Source organism: Seriola aureovittata, chromosome 13, assembly GCF_021018895.1.
Source record: "Seriola aureovittata isolate HTS-2021-v1 ecotype China chromosome 13, ASM2101889v1, whole genome shotgun sequence".
Taxonomy (NCBI): Eukaryota; Metazoa; Chordata; class Actinopteri; order Carangiformes; family Carangidae; genus Seriola; species Seriola aureovittata.
The window spans coordinates 6390898-6409800 of NC_079376.1; the positions used below are offsets into that span (position 1 = coordinate 6390898).

The following is an 18903-nucleotide window of genomic DNA, read 5'->3' on the forward strand; positions in this document are numbered from 1 at the left end:
TGTGCCTGTATGGTTTGAGGAACCGTTTTCCATCTGACCAGGATCGTCAGTTGAAATAAATCGACACTGATGTTGCAAAAACAAATCGGCATCAAAGATTTATACATTTCTGAGAATGCAGATTAAATCTGAACTGACCGAAAGGCTCAAAAAATATTTAAGGATGAATCAAATGCAGGAGAAAAGATTCACGTTAGAGGAAAAAAACCTTTAAAATATGTCAATAATAATCAGAAAACCTGAGAAATAAGCAATTATTAATGTAAACACAGTGTTGCAGTTTATATTATCAACCAGTCAACAAATACTGAACATGTCTAGTCATACGCAAATGAGAAAAACTGTTACACTGGTTGGATTTATGCAAGTGCAAAATGCTCCAAGTTTCTGAATCTCTACAGGAGAGTAGCTGTGCACCAGCAAACATAACATGGATCAGAAGTTGTGCGTGTGTAGAGGCTGGAAGCATCTTCAGCACGTGAGTGAGGAAGCAGTGTATAGATGCCAGCTGGCAGCTGCTCTCAAAACGTTTTAAAGAATCCATGTAAACAGTGTCACAAACTCTTGAAATGTAAAAACGTTCAGCTGTACCATCGGCCGGTCATAAAGCGGTGAGTAGGAGGTTGTTCCTGCTGTCATCAGTCTGTCTCCACGGTCATGGTCCTGGTACCGTAACGCTCCACTTGGATTGTGATTTTGGAAAAACCAAACTCAGAGCGCAGCTGCTTTGTTGCCTTCAGGAGAACGATCTGCGTATCAGCATCTTCCTCTGAGGACACGAATACAGACGTTTCCTGTAAGTAATGGTTTACAATCATCTTAAACACAGTACCAGTAACCTTTTATGAAAGGCTTTCTATTTTAAACCATCTGTTTGAGCAGCTTCAATTGGATTGTTTTTATTCCACACCACACCCACGGAGGAGGGCATAAATGTTTCCTTCTTAAAATAAAAAACATTTTATTAATTCTGACAAAGATTAAACTTCAGCAGCTTCTACTTGACTAATGAATTTGCTGCTGTGCACCACATCTACTCTCAGACTGTGACAGATAAGCAGCGTTGGTTTTGTCTTTACCTGTAACCGCGTGGACAGAGAGTAAAGAGTGAGTCATGCTGAGGCTCCACGTGTGCAAACTGTGAACGGCCACGACTCCTCTGACGGACAGCAGCAACTCTCTGACAGTGTTGACGTTAATGTCCTGAGGAGTGGCTGCAGGAAACACGGAAAACACTCGCTGCAGAATAACAAAAGCTTATAGTCATGAAAATTGTGTTATTATAATGTCACCACATGCAAAGAAAGGTGCGTTTACCCTCCATCAGTATCCTGAAAATGTCTTTCGTGACTGGAAATGTCGTCGCAAGAACAAGAACTGAGAACAGGAACGTACAAATTGGATCTGCTACTTTATATTCAGGCTGTGAGGAATATAGACATACCATTAAAAGCAAATATAAAACCACAGATTAAAGAGTCTGCACTGCCTCCACATGCTGATACTGTACTATATATATATATTGCTCCAGTTGCACTTATATTATCTAGCTGTCACCAAATCTGTCATAATAAGTTGCAACCAGTTTCAGGGAATTAAAGGCCTTTGAAGTATATTTATATCTTTGTGCTCTTATGACTAAATATTTAAAGGATAGAGCTGGTGTTGTTCTATATTTTTCTTCTTTTCGTCAACAATCCTCCCATAAACTGTGTTAGTCTGTCTCTCAACACTTTATGACTCCCCAGCCCCGTCTGTGGCAGCACATTTGTTTCCTTTAAAAACAGCTCAAAAATATGGTTGTTTCATTTTTGAAAAAGGCAGAATAATTTCCCAAAATAGCTGAGCTCGGCAGTATTTAGCAAATATTAGTCAAACAGGATTAAATGATGCATTTGTTGGGGACTATAGTCAGCGGCGGATTAATACTCATTTAATGCTCATCAGTATTTACAGCAAATAGATTTAGAAAGCCTTAAAATTAATAGTGCAGTAGTCTCAAGATCCACTTACTAGGTTTTTGAGTTTTCAACCACACCTCACTGACTTTATCAGCTGATGGTGTTTGCTCACCGTGTTTGACAAGACACGAGGTCGACAACCTGCCGCCATTTACAACCACCTGTTATCATGTGACTGTTGTTCTCTACTCAGGATGACAACTGAGCAAACGCCATCCACTGATGAAGGACATGAGCTGTATTTGAAAGCTCCAGAAAAAGCCAATACTGTTAGTGCAGGTCTGGCACATGACAGTATATTTTATCATTGAGTGCTTTTGGCGACACTGACCCAGAAGTGGATGATGGTTGCAGCCAGCAGGACCCCGACACTTTGCAGCAGGTCTCCCACCACGTGGATGAAGGCCGCCTTCACGCTGGCGTTGCCGTGCCCATGAGTGTGGCCGTGCTTCTGGCGCTCACCGTCCCTCTGCAGCCGGCTGTTGGAAAACCCGTGGCTGTGGCCGTGGGACGCACCGGACTGATGGAGGATCAGCACCATCCTGATTTAAAAAAACAAAAAGAGCGTCTGACCACTGCTTTCCCGCCCTCTGAACCACAAGAATCCAGAAAATGAGCCACTCACAGGACGTTGACGACCACGGCACAACCTGAGGTTATTAACATGATCTGACTGTCGATGTCGTAGTCTCCATCAGTGATCCTCTGTGCGGCCGATAAGACCAGCACTGCTGTCACAGCCCAGATGGACACAACGGACAACGACATGCCCAAGATCTCTGTTCAACACAACAACTGAGTGAGTCGCACAAAACATCAATAAATGATATAAATTCAATCATTTACAGCGGCATCAGACAGTAAAGAAACCCTTAGGAATGATCTGCATTTATGGAGAAATTTGTCTTAAAATATGTTGAAATCTAAAGTGATATTAGCTTAAAACACACTGTTCGTCTACACTTGTGACTTAGATGAAGATCAGGTCACATTTTATGATGAACTAATGCAGAAAACCTCCTAAAGGATTTAGTGTTTCCAGTTTGTATACAGTAATTACCAGACTCGAAGAAAACCAGGGCAAAATAATCACAAATGCGTAACTTCATGATGTTGTTACTACGACTAACTTTAGGCTGATCGCTTCCTTTCTATCTCCATACTCTGGTCCACAGACGGGATTTTAGAGACACTGAGGTCACAACACACCAGAAATTTAATCTCTCTCCTTTTTCAATCATTTGAATTTTTTACATTTCATTTTTTAATAAATATTACATTTAAGGAATATTGACAGAAAAAATAATATATTAATAAATGTATGTATTTTCTGTTTTGTTTGTGTTAATTTCTCAGCTCCATCATCTAAAAGTTGTTTCAAACTTTTATAACGACTTAATTTTTTTACGGCCCTCTCTTTATTTGACACACAGATTTTGATATTGTTATCAATCCTCTCATCTCACTCTGGAAAAGACATCAAGTAAGTGTATTTCCAAATACACTGTGAAAAGGATTGACTCACAAAGGCATTAGAAAACAGCAGTCATATATCACCTGCTCGATGCCATCCAAAGGTCATGGTTTGTGTCTGAGGCCTGGATGAGATCCACAGAGAGAAGATGCTGATCAGGATGCTCCCAAAATCAGTGAGAAGATGCGCTGCGTCTGTCATGATGGCCAGACTGCGAGCAGCGTATCCACCTGCAGAGGACAGAAATCCCTGGTTAGGAAATAACTAGACTCTTCATGAGTAGGTTAAAGGACGCAATAAAAAGTTTTTACATGACCAAACACATAAAACCAGTAAACCAGTGTGATACATGTGCAGTCAGCTGTTACTGGCCAGTGTCTAATAGCAGCATGTTTATGTTGCACCAGGTCAAACTTTACTACTTTTATTTGGTTCCTTTGCTCGTCTCGTCTCATATATAGAGCTGATCTTATCATTTTCATCACTGTTTTATATTAAAAATCAGTTTTTCTTTATATGCAAAGTAAAAACAACAAATCTTATGAAGAGTACTTGGATAAATATTCTTACTTTCCACCATTGTGACTTCTCCTAAAGCACATTTCAAACACCAACGGTGACTCCTTCTAAATTAATTCCCAACGTTAGGTATATTTGGGGGAGGTGAAGTAATGTTAATCATCTTTGATCTTACCGATCACCTCCCCGGTCATGAACACGAGGCTGACAGCACAGGCGATGTAAAGTTTCCTCCTGGCCAAACGTCTTGCGTCACTTTCAGCCGCAGACACGGCGTCCGTCTCCTGGCAGAGCCGGTCGGGTTGCCACAGACCGTCCACGCTGGAGGCATCTTCATTGAACCCAGATCCAGAGTCTGAATATTTTTCCTCTGGAGAACTCGTCCTAAGAGAAGACAGAAGTGTGTTCTGGTTTCCTCAAAAATTATCTATCACAAAATGTAAAGTTTAGATAGTTTGTGATCAAATAATTAGATAACAGTAATAAATTAAAAACCATCTGTGCTGAAGAAAATTTATGAGGATAAAAAGAATAACAAACCATAAAAGAGGCACCAAATGAGCATCAATTAAATGTCGTTTCTCTGAATCTGCCGATAACTCCATATCCTCAGGTGACTACACTTCAGGAAAGTGAAGCTGGACAACTCGCCACCTGCTCTAACATGCTTGTTATCTGTCAGGGGTGGAGCGCAACAGGAGCCAATGGCAGGTAACGGAGCTTAGAGGTGCTGGTCACTAACAGAAAACTGTGGCAACTTCATGACATTTGCAGTTTCACCCAAGTTTATTTAAAACATCAATTTTACACAAACAAGAATGTAAAAGTTGAAAGAACAGTAAAATACCCGGGAATGTTGAGATGATAAAACAAAATACACACATTTTCTTTTAAAACTTTGATCACAAAATTAATAAAACTAACTTTTGAAAACACACTTTATCCCATGTGAATGTTATTAGGCACGTTTGTCAATTAATTAAATATATTGTCTGACTATGTGATTCTTGATGCCAAAGAAAAACATAACAAATACCATTAGATTCAGATTCGTATAAATTCAACCCAATGAAGCTAAACCCAACAGAAATGTAAAATATAATACAAGACTTCCAATCAAAAATATATTTCTGAAGTTACATAAAGACATGAATCCTGTATTTAACATTATGAGGCAATCTGACCATACCTACAAGCAATAAGTCATCTCACACACCACAGAGAAAAACATTCTCATGACATCAGGTCAAACAGAACAAAAAAAAAAAGAAATCAAACAGTGCCGGCTTTAGTGTAGAAAAAATTACAATTTGTGCAGCTCTCATCAGAACCTGTTAAATTACCCCCACCCCCTTGTGTTTTTCTCCTTGAGGTCACTAAATGTGCAGATACAGCAAACTAACCAACAGAACCGTGACTCGCTCTCTTAAAAGGAATAGTTCCACATTTTGGAGAGTGCGCTTAATTTCTGCAAGCATCTGATGAGAAGATCGATATCACTCTCGTGTCTGTCCGGTGAACTTGAGGCCAGGGCCTGGAGCTGATTAGCCTAGCTTAGCATAAAGCATACTTCTGTACAGAGCATCTCCAACTATAACCCAGGTTGCAAACCTTTTTGTGACAGCAAGACTCCTGAAAGTTGGCGTTAGAGGTTTGGTTTTGATATATGGACAGAGCCAGGCTAGCTGTTTCCCCCCTGCTTCCTTTCTTTATGCTAAGCTAGGCTAATCACCTCCCGGCACCAGCTATATACCTAATGAGTTATTTGTAAGTACCAGTTTCCAACTACTAAGTTCTGTTCAAGTCAAACCATTTCCAATCCTCTGTCTGTGCTGATGATTCATGTATCTCCTGTTACATGAGTCAGAAAAACCCTTTTTGAGTACTTTTATGTCTAAACTGTTCACTATCCTTTGCAGTGACAGAAATGTATCTAATCAAATGTGATTTGCAGCAACTAGCTAAAACCCAGTTCACGGTTTCCACGTCTGCTAAGGTCTAAATTTCATCATAAACTTGGACGGTCAATTCATGCACTGTGTGTATGTGTTGTTCATTTTTATCCTGGGTCCCATTCTTGTTAAGCTATTAACTTTTTATTGACTTTTTCATGTTGCTCTGCCAAATGAAACGAACAAAGGAGCCATGTGTTGTCATGTGGAATGTGTCCATGTACGCAGGACCGCCCTGACCGCAGTATGAACAGGCCACGCCCCTCCGAGGGAAAGCTGGAACCATGAAACTGGCCTTAAATGGTGATAATATAAAACTGCATTTTTGGAGAACGGTCCTGCAGCTCCATATCACGCTGTTGTCACTAAGCCACGCCCACTCTTTAGTGATCCAATCAATTCTGCAGAATCTGATTTAAATCCCTCTTCTAACTAAACCTTGTCCACATAGTCTGTTTCATGAACAAATACAAAACCAAAGTCTTTTGTTCCTGGCAATTAAATCCAACTTTAACGAATACAGTATTTTTTATCCTCGCACAGCCGACTCTGCGGTCATACACCCGATGATGCGAAGACTCAAAAGTCGTCAACATTGGGATTCTTTCCCGTCTCTACCATCAGTTGCATACAACATGAATTCAGCATAATGAACAAACGTGGAGAGAGGTGTCGATACTCTCTTTAACTCTAAAGAAGAAAGTCTCACAAAATGTAGAATTATTCCTCAAAGTCCTGTGAGCATTAAATTATTAATTCTCACTGGGCGATGTACAGACTGTCGGGCGAATACGCAACTCGTAAGCCATTTTTCTTGTTTCTACAATACACATCTATGTGCAGTCTGACTGAACACCTCGTAAATCTCCAAGTGGTTTTCCTCTAACAATCTGAGAAACATGAATTGGCCTTTTTAAAAAACAAACAAAAAAAAAGAAAACATTAAAACATTTCTGACCCGTGAGCCTGAATGTTCTCAGACAAATGTGGCAGCTTTAGGATTTTAAATACAAAACTTATGATTTTAAAGTGCACATGAAAAACTGTTTTTCCAGAGCTTTGATCAGCATCAATTTGTCATTTGTCACTCCAGCACAGATACTGCCCAATATTCAAAAATAAAATGTTTAAAAAAATAAATATGACACTGGATCAAAGACAAACCCACTGGTATTTAAAAAGGAAAAAAAAAAAAAAAAGAACTATGGCACAATCAAATTCATGTAAACAAAAACGCCTCTGTGATGATTCAAACACACAGACACCGTGTTTAAATTCATCATCAGCCATGACCTGGTTTTATGACAGTCAAGAATCTGAAGCTCTCAGCACTGTCACGACTCGACTCACTCAGTCATTCATTCAGGTGTTCATTCCTTACAGGTGGACTGGTCCAGCTGGGCGGCTCCGGGCCCCGAGGTGTCGTAAGTCGTTTGAGGCTGAATCACAATTGGTGTGCTCTCACCTGCAGGTGTGAAAAACAGCAGGTTTTAAATCACAGCAACAGTTTCTTTACTTTATTTCAAAAACAATAGAGAAACTGAATGATTGAAGTTAAATCCTGTTAAAGGACCACTCATCTGACCTTATCTGTATTTATTTATCACTGTATCATGTGTTTATACTGAATATGCACCATTACACAGGTCTCCGCTCATGGGCTCTATTTATCCTCATAATAGCAGAACAGGTCGGTCAATTATTTTTCTTAAACTTTTGATAATAATAATAATAATAATAATAATAATAATAATAATAATAATAATAATAATTCATACCCTAACCCTTTGTTCAACCAAGAATAAATGCTGCCTTCATCTTTTTAAATGTGAGGACCTGCTGCTTGTCTCTGTCTGATAGACAGTCAAAAACCCCAAAATATTCAGTTTACAATTATATAAAACAAAGTATGAGAAAAAACATGGGCCCTGACAAATTTTGCTGTTTATTTATTTATTTATTTTTACAGCTTCAGGGATTATTTTCTTGAATAATTGGCCAGTAATTTAGAAAATATCAGTAAACTGAAAATGGCCATCCCAGCTTCCTGAAGTGACGTCTTGTCAGACCAACAGAACAAAACCTAACAATCACAGATTAAGAGCAACAAAACATATTATCAAAATAGGCAACTATCAATTTTGTTAGAGGGATTAATTGATAATGAAAATAATCGTTAGTTTCAGACATATCAGATTAACACAGCTCATTATCATTATTATTATTATTATCATTATTATTATTATTATTATTATTATAATACTTATATACTTCTAAATACTAAAAAAATAATTTACTTTCCACCACTAGCAGCAGCTGTGGGATTCATTGTGGTGAATAAACCATAACATCATATGAGGCAATATACTGCAGTAAAGAAGAAGCCATGCGAAGAGCAGCTTCTACAAAGAGCAGCCAGTCACTCAAGATCAGTCGTTCTCAAACTTGTGAATCTTTCACAGTAACAGTAAGTGATTTATGCAAGGTATAAAAATATATGGGTTAGAAGAGTTTTTAATTGATTTTTTTAATTGACAGACAACATGTGTATTATAGAAACGTATCTTTTCTTTATCTCCCAAATTCATGTGGGTTCCTTTATGTGTCTGACAGTTTGAGAACAACGGCTCTGGATCTTTAGCTTTAGCATTTTAGCACATTTATTTTTCCACTGTGCTCAACACTGATAACATTATTAATTAGTGAAAGCAAGCAAAGTTAATAAGGGGCACGGATCATGAATAGATACCACGTGAGTTGATTTTGCTGCCTCCACTTGCAGGAAGGTGTTACTACAGAGAAATCCCTGTTACGTAAAATGTTAGTACGTGATTTGGCATTGACGCGGTCAACACCCGGGACCAGCAGTGTTAGAAGTTGCCACAACATGAATTCGCCCACAGTTAAACACCGTGTCATGTTCTGCCAGAGACGTCAAGCAGCACAGAGCAGCAGTCAGCTGAGGACAGGTGAAAGTTACCTGAGGAGAACCTTACCTGGTTTGTCACTGGCAGCACTAGGGCTCGGCTGAATAATTATGACATGATCTCCTGCTGTGAAACAGAATTTAACACTGAGCAAATCACCTGCTGCTTTCTAACAGAACAACTTCAGTTACTATTGTGGCTGAACTCCACAGGTGAAGTATCAACAAAAACAGAGACCAAGAGCTGGGCAAGTTTTAAAAAAGCAGTTTGACATTTTTAGAAACATGCTAATTCACTTCCTTGCCAAGAGTTAAATGAGCAGATCGATATCACTGTACACTCAACATGAAGCTGCAGCAGGTAGAGACTCAAAACACGAGGAAAACTGTTTCTGTCAAAAGGGAAGTAAAAATCCCCCCAGGACCAGAGCTCATTTATTAACATGTTACATCTTGTTTGTTTAATCTGTCCAAAAAAAACCAAAGTGTATTTGCTGTTTTATTATGTATATAACTATTTCTCTGACTGGGAGCAGATACCAGGAAACTTTGGACAGAGCGACGCTACTTGTCTCCCTGTTTGCAGTTTTTATGCTGAGCTAGACCAACGAGCTCCACATACTTCCTGCACAGATATAAGAGTGGCAGCGATCTTCTCATCTAACTCCTGTTCCTTTAGACTTCATCAAGCTTCATTGAATGTATAAAGCTTTCAGACAAAACACCATCTCTAAAAAGACAGGAAACAGGTTTCTGCTCAAAGAAATGTGCAACTTGAATTTATCCATCTTCACTTGCTGTTAAGTTTTGAGTTATTTCTGTTATTAAACTTCCTCACTTAACTTTACATAAAAATGTAAAATTATCTGATGTAACAGACATCAACTAAACAATATAACGCGTTTCTCCAGGCGTTGCATTTCTATGTCAGCCTTCGTCTACTGTACAGGTTAAAGTGAAGCCAAAAGTCCCTCACCTGCATCCTGCTCTCTGATCTCTGCCTCCAGGTCCTCAGGGTCCATGTAGGCAAAATCCTCCCCGTCTTCTGGCGATTTGCACTTCCCGCAGCAGAAACAGCAGCAGCAGAAACAGCAGCAGCAGGTGAAAACACTGCAGCACACCACAAGTGCCTAAACACAAAGGAAAGTTCATACATATTTACGTACTGTTTGAAAAAACCCTCAGTTTGGCCACAAAATAAAAAGCTTGTGTGATTATTAACTACAATATTAAAAATGATCTGCAGACATTTGTTACACATCATTTCAAAAACCACTTCCCACAGCTCTCACCTTGAACCAACACTTAGTCATGAGGAAGTGGTATTTAACGCTCTCGTCGCCAAACTGCTCGGCCACGTAGAGGCCCATGGAGCCATACTCGTCGTAGATCTTCCGTTTGTTCTCGTCATTGAGAATGGAGTTGGCGTTGTTGATCTCCTTGAATCTCTCAGCAGCCTCTGGGTTTTCTGGGTTCTTATCAGGATGATGCCTCAGCGCCAATTTCCTGGAAACAGAAGAATGAAATATGAAATGATGTTTGACACTGTGTCAGGGGTTAAAGTATTACTGTCAGGAGGAACTTAAGATATTATCCATCAATCTACACAAGAGCTGTGCCGATCCCTTACTAATAAAAAATACTTTCAAATGAATATAAAGGGGACATATTGCAAAGGGCTACAATCAGTAAATGTACATATCAGTATATATATATATATATATATATATATATATATATATATATATATCTCTAGACTGGAAGAAAACAGGATTTATTTATTGTTTAAAATAAGGTCCACGAAAGACATTTATCAGTATTTTATAACAACATTTCATAATAATAAGTAGTTGCAAAGGGCTTCATGGAGAAAAGAACCAAAAGATTAAAATGATTTTTGCTAATTTTTTTAATGGAGAGAATAATTCGTCTTTGTCCTTCCCTTTTAAACTCCGTCCTTTAACCAGATGCAAAACAGATCATAAGTGAATAATAATCTCATCCACTCTTTAATAAGTTCTTTCATCTCACTAGCTTTTTATTTTGTGGGCAAACTGAGGGTTTTTGCAAACAGTACGTACATATTTATTAACTTTCCTCATCAAAACATATACAATTTGAAAACATTAGAAATAAGTAAAAAAAAAAAAAATTAAATAAATGGGAGGAAGATGCAAATGAACAAATTTCAGATGTTCGGTTTATTGTCCTCCATCTGCCTTGAACATGTCGTTCAGTTCCTCACTGGTCTAACGTAAGACTGTGAGAGATCAGACGATAACACATGTGACTGATACAAACAGGAAACAGCTGCTCTAGAACACATGATTGGGACTCGTCCAAAATTACAAAATTTTTGAAAAATCCATGTTTTCCTTGTCAGAAAATATGTAAAGCATCATTAGAACCATCTCTATTTATTGCACCTTCTGCTGCGGCCTCAAGGAATGTTCCCTTGAGCCGGACGCCTTCTGTTCTCTAGTTATTAAAGTGGAAGGAGCCCTCACCGCCAGTTCATGGACCCTGTGTTGTTGAGGCCATGCACTGCATTTGGTTGGAAATGATTAGCTTCTCTAAAAGGGATCAAAAGGGATTTTTGTTGCTTGGAAAACATTTTTAAGCTTCTTTGAAAATAAGAACTTCATTTACTTATTTAGCTCTTTGTTTTTCCTTATTCGTCTTCTGTCCTCTTGTTTTATCCACTGTCTTATTTGTAGTAATAGTCACCCATATTTTTTTTTTTTTATTTCTGTTTGTTGTTGGCAGGATAGTGGAGAAAAGAAAAAAGAGGGTGGGGCGGAGGTTGTATACACTCAGTGAGCACTTAATTAGGAACAACACCAGGTAGAGCGTCCATTTGTTCTGGAGACAGCCTCAGTTCTTCGTAGCATGGATTGGACAAGATGTTGGAAACCTTCCTTTGAGACTCTGCTCCTTGTTGACATGATTATTTCTGCAGATTTATCATCTGCACATTCATGCTGCCAAACCTCCCGTTCAACCACATCCTGCAGGTGTTATATTGGATTCAGATCTGGTGACTGGACTGACTGAGGTTCACTGAACTCATTGTCATGACTTTTGGTCTGTGCCAAGGTGCATTATCATGCTGGAAGTAACCACGAGCACGAGAAGATGGTAAATTGTGGCCATAAAGGGATGCGCATGATCAGCAACAATACTCTGTGTGCCAAGAAAACATTCCCCACATCATTACACACGCAGCAGCAGCAACAGCCGCAGCAGCAGCAGCAGCCTGGACTGTTGACACAAGGCGGGCTGGATTCATGGACTCATGCTGCTGATGCCAAATTCTGATCCTGCCATCTGCGTAGATCCAGATTAATCAGCCTCAGCTTTCTGTTCTTGGCTGCTGTAGCCCATCCACTTCAGTTGTAAAGAATGGTTATCCGAGTAACTGTAGCCTGTCCATCAGCTCCGTCCGGTCTGGCCATTCTCCGCTGACCTCTCTTATAAACAAGGTGTGTCCATCCCCAGACCTGTCGCTCACTGGGGCGTAAACTCTAGAGACTGTTGACATCAACAATAATGTCACATCCTGATGTTTAATGTGAGCATTAACTGAAGCTCCTGACCTGTGTCTGCAGCCCTTCACTGCTGCCACATGATTGACTGATTAAGCAGGTGTTCCTAATAAAGTGCTCAGTGAGTGTATACATATGATGTGCAGTTGTTTTAATAAAAAGACATACAAGAATATAATTCATCATTGTAAAACACACCTGTACGCCTTCTTTATCTCCTCTGCAGATGCTCCTTTCTCCAGGCCCAGGACTTTGTACAAACTGTCTCCTGCTGTTGACATTTTCCTCTGAGGTCTGTCTGGATCCTCCATGTTTCTGAATTTAGTGCCTGTGACACAGAAACACCAGTAAAAGTTCCTGTAACAACTCATAAGTTCAGTGAGGAAGTAAATAAAACACACAAAAAAGTGAAGTTAAAACATGCTTGAAGTCCGTCTGACAGAACATATTACTCATTGTATAACTACTTTAAGCTGGATAAGATGTAAAAACACACGGGGGCTTGTGTTCAGCTCAAATATTTAACAGGTTTTACTCTTCATGTTTAAACCCCTGCGGGAATCAAGTCACGACAAACTGCTAACTGACTTAGCTCACTGTAGCAGGTCACATTGGGAGGAGTTTACATATTAAATTGTACATACTGGATGAATAAATGTCGATGTTTTTGGTCGAATCATAGAGTCCGGAAGTTGTCCTGTGATTGTTTTAAAGTTTAATCCATGAAGTGAAGCCGCTCCACGGTTTCTTCTGTTAAAACTTTCCCTCACGACCGGAGGAAAAGCGCAGACGACACCGGCTGCAGGGAAGCAGGAAGTTTCACAAGTTAATAAAGTTTCTTTAAAAAAAAAAAAAAAAAAAAAAAAAAACAGAAAGAAAAAAAAAGGGAAAAGAAAAAAAAACAATGCATACGTATCAAATAGGTATATTAAAAAAAGAAACATAAAATAAATTCAAATATAAATAGATAAAAAGTCGAAGAGCTTGCAAAGAGTAAATAGACAGTTGTTACTTTTGAAGTGGAAGAGGTTTGAAAACAATCTATTCAAAGCATCAATTCATATGTAAATGCAATAAACAAAGGTCGACAACACTTTATTTTACATGTCTGTAATTCCCTATAATGTTCTTTTTCAAAAATATACATAATTTGATACTAATTATGGCAAAACTTGTAATTTCCTTGAAGGAGAAGCATTTAAACCAAAGTAACTGCTTATTTTAATGCATTAACCAAAGGTTTTGTTTATGGATGTGGTGCTTGGAAGAAATAGAAATTAGATTTATATTTTAAAAAATCCTTTTTGATCATTCTGAAAAAGTTTGATAATCAAATAATGCACCTTTTGAGGCAAACAGAAAGTCAGTGTACATGTATGATGAAATAAACTTAATAGACCAAAAACTGTAAAATGTAAATTCATAAATAGGTATATATGTTTACAATGTATTTGAATAAACAAACGGTCATAAACAATTCAGCCTTTATTCAAATGTTAATGTGCAATTACTTTTTATTTCATGAACTTGAACTGAAAAAAAAATTAAACAGTCAGTGAAGGTGAGTACTTAGTAACACTATAACTCCATGTGTGGATCCTCTCTCTAACTCCAGCATGAACACAATACTGATAATAAACATTTAGAAGTGAGTGTTCCTGAATCAGTTTCATTATGACAGTACAGAAGAAACTGCACTGCAATATCTCCTGTGAACTATTATATTTAAAATCATGATCAACATTCGTGGGAGACAAGTAGGTTTCAAATAACACTGTTGTAAGATTCCTTGACATAAATCAAATGTACATTTCCGAGCAATTACATTTCTGTTAAAACCACTGCAGCTGTTCATCACTGAGTTTCCTGTTTCTGTGGAATCACATTAACGATAATCTTCCCCGTGTTCTTGTTGGCCTCCATGTGCCTGTGGGCCTCTGCGATGTGCTCCAGGGTGAACGTGCTGTCGATCACTGGCCTCAAGGAGGCGGCCCGGTCTGAGAAATACGGTAATACTCTGCGTGAAAAAGCGCTGACCAGGTCCGCTTTGTACTGCCAGGAGAAAATGCAAAGCACCAATCAGTCTCAGGTAGAGACCTGCAAAACAGTCTGAGTCAGCACGCTCACATGCAGAGGCGTGTCACTTTCGTTTGGTTTGAATTCTCACCTGGAGGCTGCGAGAGCGGAGGAGGCTGCTGAGCAAGTGTCCTCGCTTGGAGAGCAGTTTGCCCAGAAGATCTCCCTCTACTGCCCTGCCACCCATGGTGCCGTACAGCACCCACCTGCCATCAGTGGCTAAGCAGCTCACATTTTGCTCCCAGTTACACCCCCCGATGCAGTCCAGTATGACGTCTGCTCCCTTGCCTGTGAGATTACAATGTGGTTATTCTGTTGAACTGTGAAGCAGCTGGACACTGAATCTGCTGTTCTACGTTTGACCCTGACCTTCAACAATCGACATGGGTCACCTTTTCTGGAGGCTTTAGTCTCATCAATAATATAACTGCATATTGAATCAGTTTAAACAGTATTATATATACATTTACTGTTTATTTACTACAAAATTAGGGATAAGGGATAAAAAAGACCAGAACCAACAATGGATTGATCCTACAAACAAATATAGTCAAAGCAAATCCTTATATATTCCTTATTCCGCTGTTGTTTTCCATCAAATATGTTTAAATAAATATGAAAATATATATAATAGTTAACATGGGCAATAGGCAACTGTCAATGCAGCTACACAATTCACCTCCTGTAAAGTCATGAACTCCCTGTGCGAAGCTTTCTTCTTTGTAGTTAAACCCGGCCGCAGCTCCCAGCTCCTCAGCCATCTTCAGCTTCTCTGGGCTCCCAGCAGTAACGATGGGCACGGCACCAAACAGACGAACCAGCTGAACGGCGGCTGTTCCCACTCCGCTGGCTCCAGCATGAGCCAGCACCACCTCACCCTCCTTCACCTGAGCTGTGGCGGAGAAGACAGAGGGCGACAAGACACAGGAACAGAATTTAATATTGGCCTGTTGTTTATTATAGAAAGTAGAAACACTGGGGGTGCAAATCGATTCAGTACTTAATAATAAACGGACACTGGTAAAAACATAACTTCCTTGGTGGAGGCAAATAAAAAAAGGTTGATGTACCTATGAGAGCCAGCAGCTGAAAAGCAGTGAGCCAGGCCTCTGGGATCGCAGCAGCCTGGCAGAGTGTGAGAGTCGGGGGAACAGGCATGAGGAGCTCCTCAGGCACAGTAACGTATTCTGCATATCCTCCTCCACAGAGCAATGCCATGACCCTGTCGTCTGGCTTCCAGCCTCTTTTCACCCCAGGGCCCAGAGTATCCACAGTCCCAGCCACCTCCAGGCCTATGATGTCACTCTCACCTGGGGGAGGCGGGTACAGCCCTCGCCTCTGTGGGAAACAAATAGTAAGTATTATTGGTCCAGGTTTGTATGTACTTCATTGTTTGAGTGCAAAACATCTGAATTCTGTCGCGCTGTTTCTTACAAATCACAGGTAATAAAATAACCACAGTGACTCACATTCACATCGTATTTACAGTAGAAGGTATTAAGCATCCTTCGTAAGAATGTGTATTGTATTGTACCTGTAGTAAGTCTGCCCTGTTGAGGGCAGTTGCATGAACTTTAATCAGGACTTCTCCGTCTTTAGGTTGAGGTCTGGGGACAGTCCGCAGCAGCAGGTTCTCTGGTCCTCCTGGTACATCAACACACACTGCCCGCATCATCTTGGCAAAACTCGAGCAACACTTGCGCCAGGCCTATAAAAGGAGGTAAGACAGGCTTCAATTTTCCTTGAAATACTGAAGCAACTTTATGAAAAGTTTTACTCTGCAGTTTTAAACACTCACTGTCCGGTGGGTGCTTCCCAGTAAAAATCTTCCAGTGTACAGGATGTGATGCATCTGATGGTCGCAGAAGTGTCAACTGTGATTTGATTGAAAAGTAGAACGATAAGTCTATTTAGTCTCGGTGCTCCCCTTTGTCTGTGTCCGTTCGTCTGTTACTCTCCCCTCTGGTATCTGTTGAAGTTCCTTGTGTTATCTGTTATTGGCCCCTGTGTTTCCTCGTGTTTCAGCCTCTGTTTAAGTTCCTTGTGTTACCTCATGCTTGGGCTTCCTGTTTTACCCTTTTTGGATTTTGAGTTTCGTAAATAGGGACTTTTTGTCATTAAAACACTATTAAAGCATTTATTCCCTTGTGTTGCATTTTGGGTCCAGCTTACAACAAACTGTGACAAAGTAAAAAAATCTGAGAGCAGTAGTTCTTACAGAAACATAATTACACCTTAATTTTAAATAATAATAATAATAATAATAATAATAAAAAGCAATAAAAATGTAAGTGTAGATTGAAAAATGGTCCATAATTCATCTGGGTTTAAGTGTTACATTAATGTCCCACTATGGATCTTTCTACTGTAAATTTTTTCTATTCTTCAATACGTCTGTTTATTGAGCAGATTATTATAACAAAAATACACAGTCACATGCCACAGTGGAAATCACTGAGGTCACATAGTTTTTCTGATGTTTGATGTGAACATTAACTGAAGCTCCTCGCCTGTATCTGCAGGATTTTATGCACTGCGTGTATTTGCATGTATAAGCAGACGTGTAGGTGTTCCTAATAAAGTGCTCTGTCAGTGTATCTCCAAACCTGCATGGGCACATAGAGCCCAAAATGTTAGCACAGGAAAGACAGGCCAGAAAAATACTATCATTGTTTTTATAACTATTATTATGTTGTAATTAGGGTGATTCAGGCGTTTAAGTATGAATATATCAAAACTGTTCCTTAGAGGAAAAGGTGAGAAGAGGGTAAAGGAGAAGAGGGAGCAGGAAGCAGTGGTTAAGAGAAAGTATTGGTATGACTGGGGTCTGTGGTCAGTGAAGATCCACGATTGCATAAATGAGCCCGTTACGCAACGCGCCTGCGCTGGAAGATCAGAAGTTCATGTTGTTAAGACTAAAGTATCTTAGTCTTAACAACAACGTCGCTCTGTTTACAGTAAATTATGTTCAAGTATTTAAAAATGAACTCACCGGGCGAGGATGTCAACAGACTGTGACAGTTTTTAGGTAGTTTGGTCGAGCCATGATTCAGACCGGACCTCAGTTTGGCGCGGGAAGGATCAAACTGTGAGAGAGGCAGGATCTCTGGTACATGACCAGGCAAGTTAAAGGGACACTGCACAGTAACTTATAGCTTCTTTATCACTGAGGAGTCCAAGATCATGTCCTCAGCACTGTTTCTGGAAATGTATATATAATTTTTTTGTTGTTGTTGTTGTTGTTTTTTTTTTTAACAAAACAGGTTGATTTCTATTGTTTGTCACACACATTCACAAATGTTTAGGTCCAATTAAACTAATTTTGGGCAAAACAAGTTTGTACACGGAGAAATACAGTATCTAAAGTTATATTCCTGACAGTGTGTAGATGGGGGCTGCAACTTCAGTTTTCATTATTGATGAATATTGATTATTTTCTCTATTAATAAATTCATTGTTTGGCATGAAAATGTCTGTTACACAATCCCAATCCCATGTTGAAATGTACGTTTGTACATTTTGTATGTATGTTTTTATATTACTACAGTACATTATTATTACAATATCATTACAAAGAAGAATAAAAACAGCAATACAAAGACATTTGTAGTTCAAGTGAAATTTTATTTTCAAGCACACCACATAACACAGCACTGGCTTTAAAAGAACTTGATGCCCTGACAATTGACAGCCAGTCCTTGAAGGAACAGGTCACACAATATGGCAATGTGGCACATACCTGTTTTTCATTACTCATCAAGCTCAGTATAAGAACACCGACTCTCGACTCACTGGTCGCCAGATTGTTCGACTGTCTATGTGGTAACACACCAGGATGAATCCTCACCAGTGTCTCTCTCTCTACCTCAGTTCATGCTCTAGTTCTGCTGCCTGTTCCTGCTGGAAATGACTGCTGTTCCGACAGTTCCAGCTACGACGCTCACCTGCACCATGCCGCTATCCACCTCCAAGATCCTTTGCCCCCCAAACATTCCTCCAGAACTCTCTCCTTCAAACATTGAACAGTTGCCATTAAAGAACTTTCATTACTACACCACTGGTTGTTTCTGTGTCTAAATCTGCACTGGGGTCCAAACAGCATTTTAACTAGAACGTAACACCTTACTATACTATGATTTGTGTGAAATGTGACTTTTTTATGCCTTACTATAGTATGATGTTTTATGCCTTGCTATAGTTTGATTTTTTTTTATGAATTATTATTCTATGATTTTTTATGCCTGGCCTTATGCCAGTTCATGCCTGCTGCCTGTTCCTGTTGGAAATGACTGCTGAGCCGACAGTTTCAGCCATGACCCTAACCTGCTCCACGCCAACCATCCACCTCCACATTCCTCCTAAAACAACCAGGATACTTCGTCCCCCACAGCATTCCTCCAGAACTCTCTCCTTCACTCATTGAACAGTTGCCATTAAATAACTTTTATAA

At 39.5% G+C, this 18903-nt stretch overlaps 3 protein-coding genes across 6 annotated transcripts; all 3 read right to left on the bottom strand.

The window, feature by feature from the left end:
- Positions 1–83: 83 nt before the first annotated feature.
- Positions 84–4368, bottom strand: LOC130180076 (proton-coupled zinc antiporter SLC30A2-like). Its single transcript, XM_056393406.1, has 7 exons — positions 4130–4368; positions 3519–3665; positions 2587–2740; positions 2293–2503; positions 1318–1423; positions 1080–1214; positions 84–769 (listed from the first exon to the last, which is right to left on the bottom strand). The coding sequence occupies exons 1-7, from the start codon at positions 4146–4148 to the stop codon at positions 639–641; spliced, it is 903 nt and encodes a 300-aa protein (XP_056249381.1). The 5' UTR covers positions 4149–4368; the 3' UTR covers positions 84–638.
- Positions 4369–4721: 353 nt separating this feature from the next.
- Positions 4722–13181, bottom strand: dnajc5gb (DnaJ (Hsp40) homolog, subfamily C, member 5 gamma b). Of its 2 annotated transcripts, XM_056393404.1 has the most exons (6): positions 13022–13181; positions 12576–12705; positions 10125–10338; positions 9809–9962; positions 8903–8959; positions 4722–7371 (listed from the first exon to the last, which is right to left on the bottom strand). In XM_056393404.1, the coding sequence occupies exons 2-6, from the start codon at positions 12686–12688 to the stop codon at positions 7277–7279; spliced, it is 633 nt and encodes a 210-aa protein (XP_056249379.1). In that variant the 5' UTR covers positions 12689–12705; positions 13022–13181; the 3' UTR covers positions 4722–7276. The 2 variants fall into 2 exon arrangements, with proteins under 2 accessions (XP_056249379.1, XP_056249380.1); XM_056393405.1 differs by lacking the exon at positions 8903–8959.
- Positions 13182–13849: 668 nt separating this feature from the next.
- On the bottom strand, positions 13850–17559 carry tp53i3 (tumor protein p53 inducible protein 3). Of its 3 annotated transcripts, XM_056393617.1 has the most exons (7): positions 17446–17559; positions 16252–16327; positions 15988–16161; positions 15524–15791; positions 15133–15345; positions 14545–14741; positions 13850–14429 (listed from the first exon to the last, which is right to left on the bottom strand). In XM_056393617.1, the coding sequence occupies exons 2-7, from the start codon at positions 16303–16305 to the stop codon at positions 14232–14234; spliced, it is 1104 nt and encodes a 367-aa protein (XP_056249592.1). In that variant the 5' UTR covers positions 16306–16327; positions 17446–17559; the 3' UTR covers positions 13850–14231. The 3 variants fall into 3 exon arrangements, with proteins under 3 accessions (XP_056249592.1, XP_056249595.1, XP_056249593.1); XM_056393620.1 differs by lacking the exon at positions 17446–17559 and having other exon boundaries at positions 15988–16183; positions 16252–16563; XM_056393618.1 differs by lacking the exon at positions 17446–17559 and having other exon boundaries at positions 16252–16561.
- Positions 17560–18903: the final 1344 nt, after the last annotated feature.